This window comes from Dunckerocampus dactyliophorus, chromosome 10 (genome assembly GCF_027744805.1).
Source record: "Dunckerocampus dactyliophorus isolate RoL2022-P2 chromosome 10, RoL_Ddac_1.1, whole genome shotgun sequence".
NCBI lineage: Eukaryota > Metazoa > Chordata > Actinopteri > Syngnathiformes > Syngnathidae > Dunckerocampus > Dunckerocampus dactyliophorus.
This window is the reverse complement of record NC_072828.1, coordinates 6,285,280-6,306,693: the sequence shown is the minus strand read 5'-3', so window position 1 is coordinate 6,306,693 and position 21,414 is coordinate 6,285,280. Positions and strand designations below refer to the sequence as shown.

The following is a 21,414-nucleotide window of genomic DNA, read 5'->3' as shown; positions in this document are numbered from 1 at the left end:
TGCATGCGCGTGTGTATGCGATAAAATTTCCCTACAAGGCATAATTATTTTTTTTGTGTGGTACACAATGTAACAGCTGTCTTTGTGCAAGGGCCTCTTACTATTGTGTGTTTCACCTTCTTCTCATGCACTTCTGCCACCTACAGGCTGTTTTTATGGCATTAAAATTGCTGTCAAGCCAATCCATTGGTGAGGAGTTGCATCATCACCTCCTTTGAGCCTCTCGCGCAAAAAAAAAAATCGTAAAAGACGTATAGTTTTTGCATATCTATACTCACAGTACAGTACAGTAACAAATGCAGTGAAATAAGAAGTTCAAGCCGACAATGTCCATCCATTTTCTATGCCGCTTGTCCTCACTAGGGCTGCAGGGGTATGCTGGAGCCTATCCCAGCTGACTTTGGGCGAGAGGCGGCATACACCCTGGACTGGTGGACAGCCAATGGCAGGGCACATATAGACAAACAAGCATTCACACTCACATTCATACCTATGGACAATTTAGAGTCTCCAATTAACCTAACATGCATGTTTTTGGAATGTGGGAGGAAACCAGAGTACAATGTTCCCTCGCTACATCACGGTTCACCTCACTGTTTTGTGGATTTTTTTTTTTGTGCAATTTTGCGTGTCATGTCTCCTGTTGGGTTCATCGCGAGCAAACAGCTTGCAGTGAGTCTGTATGCAAGTTTTCTCCCCGTCAAAACCCACAATGTCAAAGATACGTTCTGCACCCAAAAGGCAGAGGAAGGCAACCATCATACAAAAAGTTGGACTTCTGGACATGTTTCTGGACATGCTGAAGGAAGGTAGAAGTTACGCGGCTCTAGGGCGCCATTACAGAATACAGTGTTCCCTCGTTTATTGTGGGGGATAGGTTCCCAAAATAGCCCGCAATAAGTGAAATCTGCGAAGTAGCCAACTACATTTTTTTACACTTACTGTTTATTTAAAACCCCTCACCATACACTTTGTACACTTTTCTCAGATAGGCAATAACATTTTCTCACATTTCTCTCTTGATTAAACACTCTCAAAAAAGTTCAAACCTTCATTTCAATTTTAATGATCAACCTTAAATTAAATTATTACGTCGTTCACGCATATTTGACTCCTGTGATCATGCCTTTTTGTCCTGGCGCTTCTATCGCTCTACTGTAATGTTTTTGTAGCCTTGTTAAAACATATTGCTGCAGACAAACCAAAGATTAACTTACAAGCTAGCAAGCTAGTGAAGACACAGGAGACAGGGCAGGAAGCAGATTGATTGACAGTGGTCTACAGTCAATCAGGATGCAGAAAACAACGGGCTGTGCAGACAGACAGGGATAGACACTCAACTTCCCACAATGCAATTCTTCTTAAAGGGCCAGGCTCTGCTTGTAACAGCGTTTGTATGCTGGAATAAAAAAAAAATAAGCAATTAAAAAAATACTCGAAACAGCGCGAGTGAACACTGTAGATGAATCATCGGTTTGAGGAAGAGGAGGGAAGTAGAACGACTACAGCAATATATTTTAACAAGGATTCAAAAACGCTACAGCGGAGCGGCGCCAGGACGAAGAGGCACAGTCAGAGAAACTGTGAAATATGTGCTAGTCACTATTATATTAATTAATCATTTCTTGTGTCCAACCTTGTAGGTTGATCATTAACATGATAAAACAATTACCAGTGCATCTTGATGCATCTTTTTTGTTATCAATACTTGGTCAATTTTTTCAATCATAATTTTTTTTCTATATGCAATTTCTTTTTACTCATTGTGTCCTACTAAAACAAAGCATATTTGTAAAGATCCACAATCAAAATAAACATGACAGACTAATTTACTTGCATTATCTTTTCATAATTGGAAGGTTACATCTACCGACATGTTTCCCATTGCACAGATCCAGCAGGAAAAGTAAAGTGCACCAGTAGCAGCATGTATAAAATTAACAAACTTCAGCATATTAAAAATCTGCCATTATGCACAAATAAATAATAGACTTCTAAATTCAAATTGAAATCCTGAGCATAGAATCTCTGAGAAAATAATATGTTTCATGTACAGCCAAGTCAAAAACAGCTTTCATACAAAATATAGATTACTGTACCTGGAGCTGCCTTCTTGCAGATGCCAGTATAGTATGAATAACCAAAAAAACTAATCTGCCCAGTGTCAGTGAAATAACGTTGTGATGGGACGTTGTATCTAGTTTCCAAAGTGTGCAGCAAAGCACGAAAGCCCTGCTTCTCAACAATCAAATACGGCCACAAATCCTTCGCAATAAAAGTTCCGATTGACTTTGTGATACGCTTCGCCTTTTCCGAGTTGGGTGGAAAATTAGTTATCACCTGCTTGATGGTTCTCTGTTTGGCAGCAACTTCAGCTGGCTGTTTTCCTCTTTGTTTGAGTGGAAACGTGCTATGTGGTTTTTCATATTTGTCGTGTTCCCAAAATATTTTAAGCTTGTATGACAAAGCTCGCTTGTTGTCTGGCTCTTGTCCAGCTCATTTTTACCTTCAACTACGTGAAAGCCAATGTGTTTCCATAGTAGTCGTTCGCTTTAAATCCAGCGGGTGCGGGTTGGAGTTTACGTTCGGCCATTTTGGTAGTGTTTTATACGTAGGTGCACCACCATAAACTGTCCGGGCGGCACTTCCGCTTTTCGTGTTTTTGTTCCTTTTTTTTTTGTTCCATCAGCATCGATTATTGCCATTTATGAATCGATTGATAATGGTCAATATCCGCATTGCGATGCATCTAAGAATCGATTGTTTCCCCCACACATAGTTGGCAGATTTCAATTATTGCGGGCTATTTTGGGAACCTAACCTCCGCGATAAACGAGCGAACACCATACCCGGAAAAAACATGTAAACTTCACACAGAGATGCCCTAATGGAGAGTCGAACCCTGATCTTCCTGATCATCTGACTGTGTGACCTACATGCTAGCCACTAGGCCACCGTGCAGACCCAAACTCTGTCCACTGGATTGATATACTGTACTTTATACATAAAGGAGGGAAGTAAAGCATCATTTAATCTTGTAAAGGTGGCAGTATTTGTGCTGAGTCATGCAGTGATGTGGTTTGAGGACAGCATGTGAAAGCGCGCGCAGTTTATTTGGGCCGTCATCCAGCAGTATTGTGTGTGAAAAGCTAATAAGCGCCACATCCACATTGTCTCGGTGTCAGATGGGCCACAAGCAGTCCTTTGTGTCCTGTAGAAAAATCCCAATGACAATGAAGGGCAAAAGTACAAGTTGATGGATTTTGTGTGCTTGTATTGCAAAGCAACATGACTTGTGAAGTGACTAATCCACTTTCCACTGCGAAGAGTCATGTGCACCTTGTGGATACGCTCTGCCAACAATGCTCCTTTTCTCTTCACGCGCGAGGACGTTACAAGATGGACATGAAAACATATTTTCCCCCACTTTATTATCATCAGTATGTTTTTTTTTTTGTTGGCATCGCACTGCCTCGCAGTAACAAGATCTTGGGCTCAAATCTTTTCCAAGCTTCTTCAGTGACCTCCTTCTTAGTCTGATGCGCTTATAGAGGCATATTTTTCACCAAAATGTTTACTCTTGAGTTGCGTCACTTTTTAGCATTTTTATCTGTCGACGTTGACCACTGCGCTCGTGAGGTACAAGGACGTATCCTGTCATGTCATGCATGTTGCTGATTCAAAACCTTCATTTTTATGTACTTTGAGAGGAATGTTATTCAACAAAATCCTTTTTTTTTGAGATTTCAGTGAATTTTTTACATTTTCAACGGTCACATGAGTGTAAAAACAAGTTAACCACTGTTTTTGTGAGTTACGCTTGCATCTGATATAATGTCATGCATTCATGCATTTTGAAATCTGCAATTTTGTGCACCTTTTTAGATGGATATTTTTCCGCAAAATGGTGATTCTTTTCAGGGTTCATCTTAGTTTTCAGTCACTGTAAGATCTTAAACTGTCATACTGTCATACAAGTGTAAAAAGAAGTTAACCACAGTCCTGGGGCCTCATCTATATAAAGCTTGTGTACACACAAAACGATGTGTGTCCAAAACCGTTTCCAGCAGCTGTCTGTAGCTGAGGGGACGAAGGCCCGCTGACTCAGTCACATTGTAACATTTTTAACTTTAACACAAGTGTAAAAGAAAGTGCAAAATATGAAGTTTAGTGCGCCTTTGGAGGGATATTTTTCACCAAAGTCTTTTTTTTGAGTTTCCAGACACTTTGTTACATTTGTAGCTGTCATGCAAGAGTAAAAAGAAGTGAACCACTGTGTTTGTGAGGTAGGCTTGCATCGTGTGTAATGTCATGTATGTTGGTGAACGGAAATCTCAAGTGTTGTGCACCTTTTATGAGGATGTTTGTCACCAACATTTTTATTCTTAGGAGGTTTTTTTAGTTTTCCGTCACTTTTGAATATGTTTGACTGTCACACAAGTGTAAAAAGAAGTCATGCATGAAGTTATGCCGATTAGCAATGCTGAATATGAAGTTTTGTGCACCTTTTTGGAGGGATATTTTTCACCAAAATCCAATTTCTTTCTTATTTTCAGTAGGGATGTCCTGATCCGATCTTCAGGATCGTGATCGGCTGACAATCCGCTGTATTTTGAAGATCGGATAATATTGGCTTCCGCCACGAGATCGGGTCGATCCATTTGCCGTATCACATTAATAACTGTGGGCCACACTCCAACATGGTAGATGCGGTGATGCGCCTCAAAGCTGGTTGCCACTCGACTTCCGCCACCCGCAAGAAGAAGACAACGTAACACCACCATGCAGACATGTCCGCGGTGTACCATGGTCAAGTTATTTTCGTTTGACATTGGGTATTCGGCTCCGTAGCTACAGCGGTCGTGTCCCCTCACTGTGCCCGGACTGCTGTGTCATTGAGCTCGCACGCAGTGGCGAAGGTACGTGGTGGCCGTGGCCACCCCACTGGCCATCTAGACATTTCAGGTATCAACTTATTGCCACCTCTATGTGAGTAATGGTTTCACCTTGGCCACCCCACTGAAAAATGTGTGGCTCCGCCACTGCTCGAACGGGAAGTTCAACCACTCGTTTACACTAGGAACCGTCAATAAATTACTATTGCACTGAAGAGAGTTTGTTAAAAAAATAAAAGGCATATATTCTAAATCACACCACAAATTGATCTTTAACCATGTCAAATGATTATTTGTCCCCTAAAAGTATTTTGCGCGGCCATTTTTTCCAATTTTATCTTTTATTGCATTAGGGACCTGACACAGACGTTTGTTAAAAAAGCCAAACAATATTATTGTTGGTCATGCTGTTTAACAAAAAGTAAATTCAGCAATACTTTGGTTGCATTATTTTAAATGCTGTGAAGAGCTATTTCCATAACCATATTCAATTTCACAAATTCATGTTTGTAACAAAAACTTATTATAAAAAAAAAAAGATCGGGATTGGATTGCATCGGCAAGACTATATATATTAAAAAAGATATATATCGTATCGGAAGACAAAAAAATGTGGATTGGGAAATCCCTAGTTTTCAGTCACTTTGTTCGATTTTTAACTGTCACACAGGTGAAGAAGACGTTAACCACTGTTTTTGTTAAGTTACACATGCATCTTTTGCATTGTCATGCATGTTGGCAATTTGAGCTCTGAAGTTTTGTGTGCCTTTTAGAGGGATAGTTCAAGGAAATTGGAATTGAATTGACTTATTTTTTGGAGTTTTCAGTTTGTAACTTTGTAACATGAAGTACCATACCAGTGTAAAAATAAGCCAAGCACTGATAATATTAACTTGTAAGACCAATAAAATGCAGGATTTTATATACAGTATGAATGTATGGAATAAAGTTTCCATTGTTGGCTGCCTGATCGTGAAAGATAAATGTTTAATATGTTATCTTTTTTTTTTATTTATCCTCCCCAGCGGACTACCCTCCCCCTCCGCCGCCTGCGGAAGAGACGAGCCGCCTCCCGTCATCATCCGCCGCTTCCTTCCCTCCTCCCCCGCCCGCCAACTCATACGATTACCAGGTGAGAGCTGCGCTGGTGGTGTGTAACGGTCGAGTGTCCGCTCGTATCGGCGCCGAACGCCCGGAGCACCGCTCTGGAGTTCACGCGGCAGGTCCGAGTATGTGTCCGCGCTGACTCGGAGCCAAGCGCTGATGCTTTGCAGCTCCGCTCGGTGCCCGGAGCCAACCACGCGAACTCAGGGACCCAACACAAACATACACACACACACACACACACACACACATACACGTATAAACAAACTTTCTCCTCGTCTGAGCGGCACGCAGACTGAAGGCTGCCACCTATTGGTGGCGCATGCTCAGTCACCCTGCTTCACTCAGCCTTTGACCCCCGCACCCACCCACACCGGCAGCACTTGACCGATGCTGTGAAATCCTCGGAGTGCCTTATATTTCTTACTTGTGCGTAAAATCACGTCACCGCTCAGTCAAAGCTTCGTTTGTGGAGACGGTTACGTAACGGCAGCGAATTACTGTACTTATTAAAGTGTAATTATTTTATTTCCAATATGGACACCAGCAGGTCTTGATGTAAGTTACCATGCAGAAAAAATACAAATGCTTATTAATGAAAAATTCCTGTAATGTCATAGCCACTAAAGCCACACTAAAGTTTTGAATGCTGCTGTCGTCTTATGTCACACAACTGGAATCGGTCTTAAAAGTGTCTTTTTTAAAGATGTTCTAACAGTAATAAAGTAATCCCTTGCCACTTTGCGCTTTGAATTTTGCGGCTTCACTCTGTCACAGTTTTTCAAAAATATATTAATTAATAAATCATGCTGTTTTGTGGTTGAATATGGCCTATTATTTGTCCAAAAAATGCCCATTTCAGCAAATTTTATGGTTTTTTTTCCCTAAATGAAGCTTTTTTAAGCATAACATTAGCTAAATGAAGTAAAGGACAAATTTAAGGCATTCAGAAGATGCTATTTAGAGTTGGTGAAGGGTATATGTTGAATCCACGAAGCAAACAAATGTATTAGCAATTGATGTGAAACGGGTGGGGGGTAGGATTAGCCTTGCTTCTTCCTAGTCCTTTTGGGCATGCGGAACTGTAATATGTGATGTATTCCATTGTAATTTGTATGCATGTTCAAAATAAATCAACCCATCACCATCACCATAATCCCTACCAAAGGCTACTGTTGCCGTCGTAACTAAAACTCAACTCTGAACCCCCTGGCATCACCTCCTGTCCGCGCCACCGGGACACATTTTACATCAGTACACATGAGCACAAGTCTTATCTTCTCTTGTGATGTCTACTATATTGGGTTATAGGAGACTAAAGGCGACTATAGGGGTATTATTTCATGTCTAGAGGGCTCTAATATTGCTAAAAAGCGTATTTAGAAGGTCGTAAACAAACTACCCAAAGTAGGAATCCTACTTTGCGGACATGCACTTATCACGGCCAGGTCTGGAACTAATTCACCACGATAAACGAGGGATTGCTGTATGTGTTTATTAGCACCAGACGTGGTAAAAATCTATCATCTCCCTCCCAATTGCACGTACGTAATTCAATAATTTTGTTGTGCAGTTAAAGACCCAATCATGATTAGTGAATTTCCACCAAGTAGGATTCCTTATTTATAAATGGAATATTTTAGCCTAGAAAATCTGTTTACAACCGTCTAAATACAAATGTTAACATTATTAGAGCCCTCTAAACATGAAATAATACCCCATAGTAACCTTTACACTTATATTACCCAATATAGTAGACATATTAAGAGAAAATAAGACATGTGAGGGAGGACCGCTGGCAAAATGCTGAGTGTGTAAATGTGAACGTTAACACTGATTATTATACTAACTATACCTTTAGTCTTTATTTATGAACGCTCAGCATTGCACAACTTTGACATATTATCCCTCATCCTTTAAAAAAAAAAAATAATAATTGTATCAACAACTGTCTTTTTTTCATCTTTGAAATATGTCTATTTTTATATTTTACGGCAATAAAAATGCTGTACCTGGTGGTGACCACAAGGTGGCACTGTTGATGTGTTTTGTGGCTTTGTGATGACTTTTTCTTTGTGACCAGCTTTGCCTTATTGTTAGAATAAGTGTTTCGTTGCAGTAGATTGAGTCCTCAGAGTGCATCAAATATTGTAATACCAGAGAAGCACTCAGAGCGCAGACCTCCGCCAAGCGCCATAGTTCCCCCCAAAATAATAATCTTACATTTTTTTTGTTTTATCAGTTTTTGATATTTTGTAGAACCTGTTGGAAACTTGTCCTGTATTTTTTTTTCGAAGTGCTCTGACCATTTTTTGTGGAGTTATATAAACAAATGCCGAAAAAATCTTGCAATGTTAAAGAATCATTAAAAAAAAAATCCTGGATCCAGACGGTGATCTGGATCATCGTCAAAATGTAATCAGTTCTTCCATACCCCATTTCCGACAATTCCTGAAAATTTCATCCAAATCAATTTGGGATCTTTCAAGTTATTTTGAACACAAACAGAAAAACAGAATAACTCCGGCAAAAAACATAACCTCCGCGCTGCGCTTGCGTTTTTTGCGCTGCGCTTGCCGGAGGTAAACATAATATGGACTCACGTTATCATTGGGAGAGTTCTTTGTTCTTTTGTACTTGTCACATTACTGACACCTAGTGACCAGTGTAGAATACTCAGCAGTATTTGATGCTAGAGTTGTGTTTTTTTTTTAAAAGCTAGCAAAATGTCATATCGTAGAAGCTCGCTGAACCGAAGACGGGTGATGTATGTTGAGGTTTTGTTTGACACCTTTCGCGGCGGTGTTTCAAGCTCGACTACTGGTGCGACTTTAGAGGTTTATTAACCACAAAGTATGCATTGACATAAACCAGGCTTTGCTACACATCTTAAAATGGAGCTCCGCCAACTATCCGTCAGTCGGCTATGGACGTGGGAGCTGTAAGTTTGATTGTTTTGTATTTCTTCAGCGAGTTTGCTAACTTAGCATGTTAAAATGTAATAAAATAGGATTAGTAAATACTATGTAGTAAATAAAATAAAAAATACAATAAGATGCAAGTAAAAGAGGCAGAAAATGACGATCCAGTCTCTTATTGAACTCAACGAACGGAGAAGCAATGAACACGGAAGAAGCTTTACGAGACTTTCAAGACCAAAGGCAGCCGAGCACACGTTGATTGTGGCGATGTTTCCTTTCATCGCCCTCGTTAGCGCTTGGGAGCTTGCCTTTGCCTTTACAGACGGGAGACAAGCCATTAGCATTGCGCTTTGTTTACCGCCGCCGTGCCCCTCATGATGCTTTAAAGCAGCAGCAGCAGCTAGCGGCTCCGCCTGTAATGGATTGTGACAGGTAATCCAAACACATAACATTAGATGAAGAAGCAGTCAGTGATCCGGCCAACTCCAAAGCGCCCGCGGGCAATTGCAGGAAGTCTTCTTGCAGTTGCAGCATCGTTCACCGCGCTAAACATACTAAGCTGTCGTTCAAGAGAGGGGGAACGTTGGGGTGAATTTAGTAGAAAACCTACACCGGCGGTGTCCAGACTTGGTCCTGCGAGGGCCGCATGCAGAAGAATTTACGGATATGGGAGGGGCTCTTTGTACGTGAAAAATGCTAAAAGCAATCCAGTATTGGTCAATACTGTATATGCTGTATAGCTTAGCTTTGTCTTATTGCTGACAAATTCAATTAGTCTATTTTATTTACAAATGATTTATTTCATTTATTATATCTTTTATTATATTTATTAATTATTATATGTGTACATTTTAATATAAAAATATTGATTTAGTATTAGTCTTGTGTCTATTAATGTCTTAGTAATAATGAACTAATTATTTTATTATATTTATTATATGTATACAATATAGCCGCTTTTATTTTATATGATTTAAAAACTTGTTTATCTTATGTAACAATAGCTTCATCATAATGAGCTAATTTTATTATATCATTGTTATATTATTTATTCTATTTATTTTCTTTATTTCTATATATATATATTATTGTGTATATATTTTTTATTTTTAATTATTTACAGTTTAGTCTATCTTATCTAATAATATATTTTAATAATGATGAACTAATTATATATCTATTTTATTATGTGTATTGTTTTTTTATTTACAGTATCTGTGTATGCATTTGTTTTTTATTTTAAATCATTTACAAATCACTGTAGATCTTATCTAATAGTTATTTTAATAATAAGGAACTAATCTTATTATATTTTTTATGATAGCATTTATTTTATTTATTTCATTTATGTATTTTTTTGTGTGTATAATTTTTCATTTTAAATTAGTCTATCTTACCTAATAATTTGTGAATAATTTCACGCATTTTATTATGGTGTACCCCGCCTGTCGCCCGAAGTCAGCTGGGATAGGCTCCAGCATGCCCCCGTGACCCTAATGAGGAGAAGCGGCATAGAAAATGGATGGATGGATATTTAAATTGTCTACAAATGGGTCAATCTTTTTCTAATAAAATATCTTAACAATAATGAGTAAATTTGATTTAAGACAATAAAAACCAGCTCTGGGCTGAAAATGGCCACCGGGCCGCACTTTCGACACCCCTGGTCAGCTACATGGGGGCACCCAAAGAAGGGGTGGTGAGATCGCGATCCTTCCTACGAAAACAACATGGCTGTTTGCCCAGCACTGAAACATTTGATATTCACCACACGGGTTCTTTGGTTTCAAACTTCTTCCCACTGCGAAGCATCGCGGCCAAGGGTCAAAGGTCACAGTCACAGCAGTGAAAAAAACACGGCCGACACAAAAAAAAATTCATCTTTCCGCACTTTTCATCTGATCGTCTCCAAACTTAAACACGTAGGAGGTAGATTGCATATCTGATTCGTTTTTTTGTGTCGATTGACCTTGCCCTTGAGGAGATCACGTGAGGTCAAAGTTCAGCTGTAGTCAAGTCAAAAATCAAATTGTAAGAAACCACATTGATACCTATACCTCGAATTAAAGGTCTGGAATTGGGCTTTACAGGCCTGTAAATATTTTACCCACACACCCGAAAGTGACAACGCAGTAACCAGAAAACCTGCTTTTTTTGTGTGACTAGCTCACCAATCTTTGCACCTGCAATGCACTGCAGCGATGTTGTTGTCGTGTGTCTTCTGGCAGATGAGAGGACCTGAGAAGACACTGGAGGAGCGACGCTCCAGCCTGGACGCGGAGATCGACTCCCTCACCAGCATCCTGGCCGACCTGGAGAGCAGCTCGCCCTACAAACCACGGACCACCCAGGTAACGTCACACTGCACACATAGTAAAACTATCACATTGCAAATGGCCACTCAAATATGGCTCCGCCTCGCATTTGTTTGGATTTGTTAACAATTTTAACCCATACAAAAATCTAAATATACGAAATCAGTTCCAGGGTCAAGAAGTTTCATGGCAAAAGACACATTTTATAACACAAAGAAATACAAAGAGTTACCCGCAACTGTGGTGTTGTTTATTAGTGATAGCGACAACCTCCATCCATCCATTTTCTATGTCGCTTATCCTCATTAAGGTCACGGGGGTATGCTGGAGCCTATCCCAGCTGACTTCGGGCGACAGTTGGGGTACACCCTGGACTGGTGGCCAGCCAAACATATAGACAAACAAGCATTCACACTCACATTCATACCTATGGACAATTTAGAGTCTCCAATTAACCTAACATGCATGTTTTTGGAATGTGGGAGGAAACCGGAGTACCCGGAGAAAACCCACGCACACACGGGGAGAACATGCAAACTCCACACAGACATGCCCAACGGAGATTCGAACCCAGGTCTTCCCGATCTCTTGACAACCTTCCAAGACTTCAAACAATACTGGAAATAATCCAAACAGTCAGAGAATGGCAGTAAACCGACAGAATAGAAGTGATGGGACAAGCAAACGAAGAAGGGTAGCGTGAGGGGGAATCCAACCTGCGTCCAACAGGTACAAATAGCTACGCGTGATTACTTACCTGTCACACAAGCATAAAAACAAGGTAACCACCAATGGCGACCCTGGACTCTCATAACTTCCCGTCTATATTCTCCTTCTTTTGGAAGAAGTGTCATTGTGGAAAAGACAAAGAAAAAGCACAAAGAAATAAATGATCCAGGATTAGCGTCTTTTGGCAATAAAGGCTAAATGTGCCTCGACCTATATCATAAGTTGATATTTTGAAAGGATATTAAAAGAGCGATATCAAAGCCTTGGGCACTTCACTAAATAGTTTGACACACAAGAAATGTAGGACAGGCTCCTGATGATGAAAAAAAAAAAAAAGAACATCATGATGATGACATTGGCAGTTAAATATCTCGATAGATGCAAATAAACATCACATTTACGCACAAACAAATACGATGGTATGTTTTATGTATGTCATTGTGTTTAAAAATACATTTGAACACTTGACCGGAATAAAGACATCAAATAATAAAACATTATTTAATTTAAACATCAGGACAGTAGAAATTAAATTTTAAAAAAAAAGGAATTGACAGCAAATATATTTACTACTGTTAGTTCATTTGAAAAATAAAAATGTTTATAATGTGATAATAACAAAAATAATCAAATAGACAAATATAATATGTATAACTATATAAAAACATCACATTTACTCAAACGCTCACTGGTTAATCCGATGTTATATTTCATATATAACTGAATAGAATGAAGACATAAAGTAATAATAAAACTGTTTTATTTTCAAAATAAGTAATTACAAATAAATAAAAAATAATGGAATTAGCAGCAAATATTTGTTCATTCATTTGGATTTTTGTTATGATGTGGTAATAATACAAAATAATCAAATACAATAAATATAATATATAAATATATAATATGCATATCATAAAATACAAATATATAGTATACTGCATAATATAATTAAACACATAATTTGACATTTTCACCCAATTTTTTTTTTACATTTCTTTAATTGTGAAAGGATGTAAAGAATAAGACAGCGCTGAACTCAAAAGGTTTAAGTTAAAAAGTGCTTACATTTTGGATAAAGGGACTTTTCTGCATTCTTTTACAGCAAATGGAACTGAATCAAAGGAGAAATAACTTCAAAGTTGCTTTAGTTTTGTCTCTCTTTAATAACATAAAACATATATTTTGTTTTTATAGCATACGAACATCTCTTCTTATGTGATAAAATATGGAAAACAGTTTTTTTGAATAGGATGAGCAGTAGCATTTTTGGCGTTAATGTGTCATTGGTCAGTGCTGTGAAACCTGAACGCTTGGTGGAAGTATGGAATACATACGTTGAATGTACATGTATGTACGTATGGATTGTAATCATTATTTTTTTAAGATGAGAGTGCTTCGAAAACAACTTCGTATTGCTTTCAGGTCAAAATCTGAACATGAACTTTATTCGCATGTCCTTTCTAATGGACACAAACAAGCGCAGGTATATATTCCATACGAGGACTCGCTTCTATGCAGGTGTTTGTAAATAAAATATGGTGTAAGTGCACGGCAAACACGTGCTGCCGCGGTGCAGGATTAGTCCAAAGCGACCTGAAAGCTTTTGTCAACACAGCTTAAAAAATTGATGGGCACCTGTCCGGAGTTGGCGTCCGCGCTAACTAATGTATGGCCGCCCCGCTGGTTTTACCTGACGGGGTCAACGTTTATTTTTAGCCTTCCTGAGCGCAGAGTACACAAACACGCCAGCACATGTTTTAATCATGAAATGTTAGAAATCGGGCGTTTTGTTTTAGCAGCACGACGCTGGGATCTTCCTCTCTGGGAGAAGATTTAGCTTTCTATTTGATTGTTTGATATATTTTGAACATACGCGCACACACACACACACACACACACACACACACACACGGTTCTTCTCTCCTCAGCTGATGCTGATTCTAGCTGATTAACTCAGGTTGACCTTTCACCCTCCCCAGCTGCTGCTGTCAGTCTGTGCTCCGCTTCCTTCGCTACATTATCCTCCAACCCCATCCACGCAACGGGCCCGCTTTCCCGCTCCAGCGGCGGCACCGCGTCCTCCTGCTCCGCTCTATAACCCGAGAGTAACGAGGGGCCTTGATTTACAAGCAATTACACAGCCGGCTCTTCAAAATCAATAATAGGTCAACCCGCACGCTCCCTGTCAAGGAGAACCATGTTACTCCGCGTGTCCAGCATACAGTTCGTTTTGGAGGGTCTTGTACATGAATGCACGCAAGTCTGAGTAGACCAAAGACCAGAAACATTCAAAGTCACAACTTTAGGAAGTTCGTGTACTGTATGTCAGGAGTGTCCAAACTTTTTCTAGCAAGGGCCGCACCGCCATGGAAGTGAAAATGAACATCATAACAAGCTTAGAGGCAGAAGAAACGCTCAACAAACCCACTCTTTTGGTCTGAACCGCTCAACTGTCATGAGGGCCACATACTGAAAAATGAAAGTACGGTATGCAAGGGCCGCATGTAGATATGCTAAAAAGAAAAACTGTATCTCAGCTTTGTGATATACAGTGGTGTGAAAAAGTGTTTGCCCCCTTCCTGTTTTCGTACCTTTTTGCATGTTTGTCACACTTAAATATTTCAGCTCATCAAATATTAGTATTTAAATACATAATATATTTAAATATCATTTAAATATTAGTCAATGACAACACAACTGAACACAAAATGTAGTTTTTAAATGAAACTTTGTATGATTAAGGGATAAAAAAATCCCCACCTACATGTCCCTGTGTGAAAAAGTGATTGCCACCTAAACCTAATAACTGGTTGGGCCACCCTTAGCAGCAACAACTGCAATCAAGCATTTGTGATAACTTGCAATGAGTCTCTTCCAGCGCTGTGGAGGAATTTTGGCCCACTCATCTTTGCAGAATTGTTGTCATTCAGCCACATTGGAGGTTTTTTAGCATGAAGCGTCTTTTTAAGGTCATGCCACAGCATCTCAATAGGGTTCAGGTCAGGACTTTGACTAGGCCACTCCAAAGTCTTCATTTTGTTTTTCTTCAGCCATTCAGAGGTGGACTTGTTGGTGTGTTTTGGATCATGAGCTTGAGGTCATGAAAAGATGGCCGGACATTCTCCTTCAGGATGTTTTGGTAGACAGCAGAATTCATGGTTCCATTTATCACAACAAGCCTTCCAGGTCCTGAAGCAGCAAAACAGCCCCAGACCATCACACTACCACCACCATATTTTACTGTTGGTATGACTTTCTTTTTCTGAAATGCGGCATTACTTCTACGCCAGATGTAGTGGGACACACACTTTCCAACAAGTTGAAGTTGAACTCGTCAGAATTATTTTTCCAAAGGTCTTGGGGATCATCAAGATGTTTTCTGGCAAAATTGAGGCGAGCCGTAAGGTTCTTTTTGTTCAGCGACCTAACCTAATTCTCCAGAAATTACAATTTTATTCGTTGTTTAGTTTGTTTTGTTTCTCATAATATTATGATTTTTTTTAAATAACATCTTTCTTGAATATTTAAACTTTATACTACTAGAATGTTATTTTTCCTTGTAAAAATACAACGTTAATTTTCGTAGAATTATGACTTTTTCTCATTAGAGAAAAACTTTTTTCTCAATTTTTTTTAACTTATATTGTTCTTGTAAAATTACTGATGGTTTTTCCTTTTTTTTCTTTTTTTTTTCGTTATTTTTTTATGACACACTGAGTCAGACTGTTGAGTAGTAACCACCCGGCGTTTTCGATGTGTTGACTTTTTAAAAGTACCTCTGACCATCTCTTCTGTCGCTAAAATGCGGCTAAATATTATATTTTTATAGTAAAAGATAGCATCTGTTAATGTTTGTTGACAAGTTAGTCGCTTGATTGAAGCATGATTCCCGACTGAGTACTTGATGCCGCCCAGACTAGCGGCCCCCCAGGTAAATTGAGTATGAGAGCACTGCTTTAGAGCGTTATATTGTCTGCATTCAGACAGCCAGCAACTATGACGCTGGAAAACTCTTGGATGTAGCATTCCCAAAGCCAAACTGCTTTGCCTAATTATGTCCTCTGTGAAATGAGTCGTGTTTGTGATACCCACTAACTCATTTTGGGTATCGGAGGGAGCCCAGCAGAGCGCTAAATCCTCCCTCCAAGTGTGCGTTGGAGGCCGAGCAGGCTCGCTCGTGTGCGGCGTCGGCCTGTCCGAGTGCATCAGATCTGTTTTGGGGGAGTTAACAAGGAGGCCTAGATGAGTGTCAAAATAGAGCACTCATCAAGTGCTGCTCGCTGGCTGCTCTTGCAGAGGCCGGGCGAGTGCTGGCTGCACTGACCTCCTGCTCACGCTGACCCCCGCTGCTGCTTCTAGTAAGCAAACCAGAAAAGTCTTCTCAGAAAACGCTCACTTTTGTTTGTACACATTCCACATGATTCTTAGGGGTCACCGTTTTGAACAACTTGTAGCAGTTTCCATGAAAGTGCAATCATCCAGTATATTTGTACAATAATGACATGGACAGGATGGGCATTTCACCCAGTAACATGAATAATCCTTGAATTGTTCTGTTGACAAAGTACCTTTATTGCTGCGGCTCGGGGGCCATTTGTGGTCACGGCTGTTTTATCGGCCCATGGCAAATTCTTAAAATATAAAATAAATAAAAAACTAAAAGAAACAACAGCAAGACCACAAGTGGCAACCTCAGCAGTAATTGCACAAGAATAAAGTCAAAACGTTAAGAGAGAAAAGTTGTAATCTACAGTAAGGAGAAAAAGTCGTAATTTGACGAGAATAACGAAATATCATGAGGAAAAATAACGTCATTTTAACAGCATAATGTTGAAATATTAAAGAAAAAAAATATATATATATTTTTTTAGAGATGCCCCAATCCACTTTTTTTTTTTTAAATAATAAGCTTTTGTTACAAAAATGAATTTGTGGAATTGAATATGTTTATGAAAGTAGCTCTTACTTTTTTATTACACAGCATGACCAACAATATTGTTTGGCTTTTATAATAAACCTCTTAGAGTCAGGTCCCTAATCCAATAAAAGATGCAATAAAAGATCAAATTGGAAAATACTTTTAGGCTAGGACTAATCATTTGACATGGTTATAGATCAATTTGTGGTGTGCTTTACATCTTCAACGCAATAGTAATTTATTGACGGTCCCTAGTATAAACAACCAGCGGTTAGAGCAGCACTTCCCGTGCGAGGTCCCCGCACAATGACACAGCAGTCCGGGCACAGTGAGGCAGAACTACCGCTGTAGCTATGGATCCGAATAGCTCACGTCCAACGTGAAACTAGCTTCACCACGGTACTCTGCGGACATGTCTGCATGGTGGTGTTGCGTTTTCTTCTTCTTGTGGGTGGCAGGAGTCGAGTGGGAACCAGCTTTGAGTCGCATTACCGCACCTACCATGTTGGAGTGTGGCTCAGAGTTACAAACGTGATACGGCAACTGGATTGGCATGATCTCGTGGTGGAAGCCGATATTAGCAGATATTCAAAATAAAGCGGATCGTCAGCCGATCCCGATTCTGAAGATCAGATCGGTACATCACTAGTTTTTTAAAATGCTAATATTGTGAAAAACAAAGAAAACAAAAAAAATAGTTTTGGGTGAGGGTGGGGAGGGTGGGGGGGTTATAATATGGGAATAAAGTCATAATATTACAACAAGGAGTTTAAATAGTTGGAAAATTTAAACAAAACCCAGCAGAAATGGAAAAAGCAGCTGTAATTTTATGAGGATAAAGTCAAAATATTACGAGAAAAAATTAGTATTCTAACAAGCAATAAAAAAAGGAAATTTACAAGCAAGTTTGCAAGAATAAACTTGTAGTATGAGGAAAAACAATGACATTTTAGTCGCATAGAGTTGAAATATTAAATAAAACATGTTTTTTTAAGTTGTAGTATTATGAGGAAAAAAAAATAAAATAAAGTTGTAATTTTTGGGAAATTAGTTTGGCGAAAAATGTATAATATGGGAATAAAGTCATAATATGAGAAAATAGGAGAGAAGATTTTTGAAGAAAGAGTTAAAATATTTGGAAAATTTAAAAAAGCTGAGCTGCACTTTTTCTTGAGATATGCATAACTTCGTAGCATATCTACATGTGTTGCTTTACAAAATATCAAAGTGGGAAGTTGCATCCTTTCATGTTTCACTATGTGGCCCTCAGTGGAAAAGTTTGGACACTCCTGCTTATTAGGATTGAAGAATCTCTCTTAGAATCCCACTGAGTAGATTGATGTGAATCACTCTACAGCACCTCTGCTGGTTACAGCCCAGTAGTGCACTCCATTGCATGATCGCAGGTGTTCCTCGGTTTTTGTGGTATGTCATATATTCTAAATCATACTACCAATTGATCTATAAGCATGCATATGAGCATCTATAAGGAAGGCGAACAGCGCTTATTTGTTATTTTCCACTTCATTATGTCTTCCAAGCTGCAGTGCGCCAAAGAAAAGGAAAGCAATCACCATGTAAAATGAGCATCATAAAAAGCTCAGACAGAGGAGAAACGTCAGAACCTCTGGACTGTCACGGCCATCATTAAGTCATTAATCATTAAGACGATGTTCCAAACTTTGGACATTTTTAACATTTCCGACGAACGTAGCTCGCAGTTCCCCGTGTCCGCCCCTGGACATTGAAAAGCAAACGGCCCAACTAGCATGTCCTATACGACTGAATGTGGCTTCAAACAGAATTGCCTAACACGGCTAGCTTTAGAGAATGCCAATCTCATATTTCAACATTCATTGTAAATTTCTGTTCAACTTAAGTATTCAGCATTCACACGCAATTTCTACTGCAGTTGCTTTATCTCGTTTTCCTGTATTTTTCCATAACATTTCCCTTATTTTTATAATGAAAACCCCTCTCAGAACCGTAAATTGATCCAAATTGTCTCGTAACAAAGTGGTTAATGCGACCTCCTTTTAGGTGCCGCTTTCACCTTTTTAGTGACGTTCACAGAACTGAAGAAGCCTTTTGGGTAAGAGATGTAGCATCTTCCAGCACAAAGAAGAAGTCCAGTTGTCTTAGTGGATCAGTGTCAGGTTCACTGGCTCCATGGAGCCAGCTAGCAAGCTAGCTTCCACGCTGTATTTATACTTGGGGTCAAAGACCTGATGTCACGTCGCTGCATAACAACACTCCCTTTACTCAAATCTGCTGACAGTCGGCATCCAAGCCGAGTCCTGGAAATGCCGCTGAGACGGATCCTTCCACGAGGTGCCCCGAGGGGTCCTCGCGTCACACTCGGCCCCGTCAAGCCGTGCCGTGACACTTGTCTTCCGGCGGGCGGAGGAACAACGTTGCGGACAGTGCCGGATGACACAACTTGACACAAAATGATAGCTTCTTGCTGCTCACTCCCAAGTCTCCCACTGCACATTGCCGCTTTGGGAACGCACACCTCCCTGGTGGTCTTCTCGGGTCCTTGAGAGTGCACAGTGGCGTAGTTGGTGACCTCCTCCCCCTTTCTCACTCGCTCACCTTACAAGGCTCCAGAGAGCCGCTCAACACTTCAAATATGATCTCTGAACACCTCGACTCCACTCTCCTGTTACGTGAGGTGCAGGAGTGAACTTAATTATGAATAAACACGGAACAGCACTTACCCAAAACAAACCGCTCTGATGGTGAGTTTTACAGCCGACAAGCTTGTACGCCGCTAAATAGGCGGAAGGACTAGCTGGCACGGTTTATCTAGAAGTAGTTAATGAAACATTTAACCCACTCAAGGAGGTAGTTTTGTATTTGGGGGAAGTACAGTGCTTTGATTTTGTACCACTGTTAGATGTGAAGAAGCTTCGTCAGATTAGACCAGAAGTTTGAGAAAGGACATGGTTCTGTCGGCAGAAAATCAAAACATAGTGGACTTTCTTGTAGTTCTTCATGCAGTAACTGAGGAGTGAATGATTTGATGAAAGCTGGCCACACGTTGTGCTCAGTAAATCCGTTTGAAGCCTCCGTCGGAGTCGTAGGACTTGCTAGTTGAGATGTTTGCTGTTCAGTATCCAGGGGCAAACGGGAGAAACTGCGAGCTCGGTTCAAGTCTTGACGCGAGCAGACAGATTTTCCATACCTTGTTCCCTCGAAAGTGAATGAACTGCATCCTGCTGTTCAACATTGAGTGTGTAAATGAACGATAAGTTTGTAGGGAGTGACTGCTTAAAATCGCACAGCACTCACCCAGTCGGCCGCATATCCGTAGATCCTTAAGACGGTTCATGGTTACGAAGCACGCCCATAAATGAATAATGTAAAAAAAGAAAACGATAACTAATGACGTGTGCCTTCGAAAGACTACGTAGACTGAAGAATACTTAGTCAGGCGTCGCTACACTGAGGAAGGACAAGTCAAAAAAAGTCAAAGTGAAGTCAAACTAGATGAAGCAATTTCAGGAGAAATTGCGTGTGATTGCTGAGATGCTGAACTGAAGTGTCGGATGAATGTTGACATATCCGAGAAATGTGGTGATATTTTTTTCACCGACTGAAGATCGGACCAGCAAGGTTGGGAAAAGACCACTCTACGACCTGAGTTGTGCCAGCGTGCGCAGAATAAGCAGAATGTTATGTGTAATGTTAAATGTAAAACACATTTCCACCAGTAGGGGCGACATTGGACTTGTCCAACTACTTTCAATGGCAAAAATGTCACAGAAAATACTGAATTATGGAAGACGTGGGTTTTTTTGAAAAGTCCTGTTAGATATTCTACATGTCCTAAATGAGCTGAACATGTTGAGGTTGGATTGGTTTGAAGCGGATAAGGAATGTGGGAGTAGTTGACGGACAAAAACAGCAAAAATTGAAATGTTGTAACGTAAAAATGGAGGGTGATTGTTGAACTGTAGAAATACGTTTGACTATTTCACAAGGACTGATGATCGAACAAGCAACTACATGGTTGAGAGACGACCAGGCTACCACCGGAGCCTCGTCAACCTGAAGAATAAGTGGAATGGTACAGTCATGGAAAATTACTTTCACCAGGTCCAGTTGAGAAACATAGCCTCTCCAACATGTCCTGGGTCCCCAAGGCCACCTACCGGTCAGACGTGCCCTGAACACCTCCCCAGGGTGGCGTCCGGGAGGCATCCTGACCAGATGCCCGAGCCACCTCATCTGGCTCCTCAATGCAGAGGAGCAGCGGTTCTACTTCGTGTTTCTCCCGGATGACAGTGCTTCAATGTTACAGTAATGGAAAATGGAAAATGATTTTCCACCAGGAGGGGACGCCAAATAAATTGCTCATTCATTTTCAATGGGAAATTACTGTAAATGTGGGACTTTATTTGAGAAGTCCTGATAGGTAGCCAAAGTATCCAGAATGAGCGGAACATTTTGATGGATTGGTTTGAATTGGTTGAGAAACGTGGGAGTTTCCAGACAAAAAAATGTGGCGGAATAAATATATGAAATAT

The 21,414-nt window shown here is 40.0% G+C and overlaps 1 protein-coding gene across 2 annotated transcripts in view; it reads left to right on the top strand.

The window, feature by feature from the left end:
• Nucleotides 1-21,414, top strand: part of lpp (LIM domain containing preferred translocation partner in lipoma) — a 219,919-nt gene that overhangs the window by 101,756 nt on the left and 96,749 nt on the right. For both annotated transcript variants that reach the window (XM_054788847.1, XM_054788845.1), the window contains exons 4-5: nucleotides 5,921-6,027; nucleotides 11,149-11,271. In XM_054788847.1, the coding sequence (XP_054644822.1) occupies nucleotides 5,921-6,027; nucleotides 11,149-11,271 (230 nt within the window). The remainder of the gene's footprint in view (nucleotides 1-5,920; nucleotides 6,028-11,148; nucleotides 11,272-21,414) is intronic.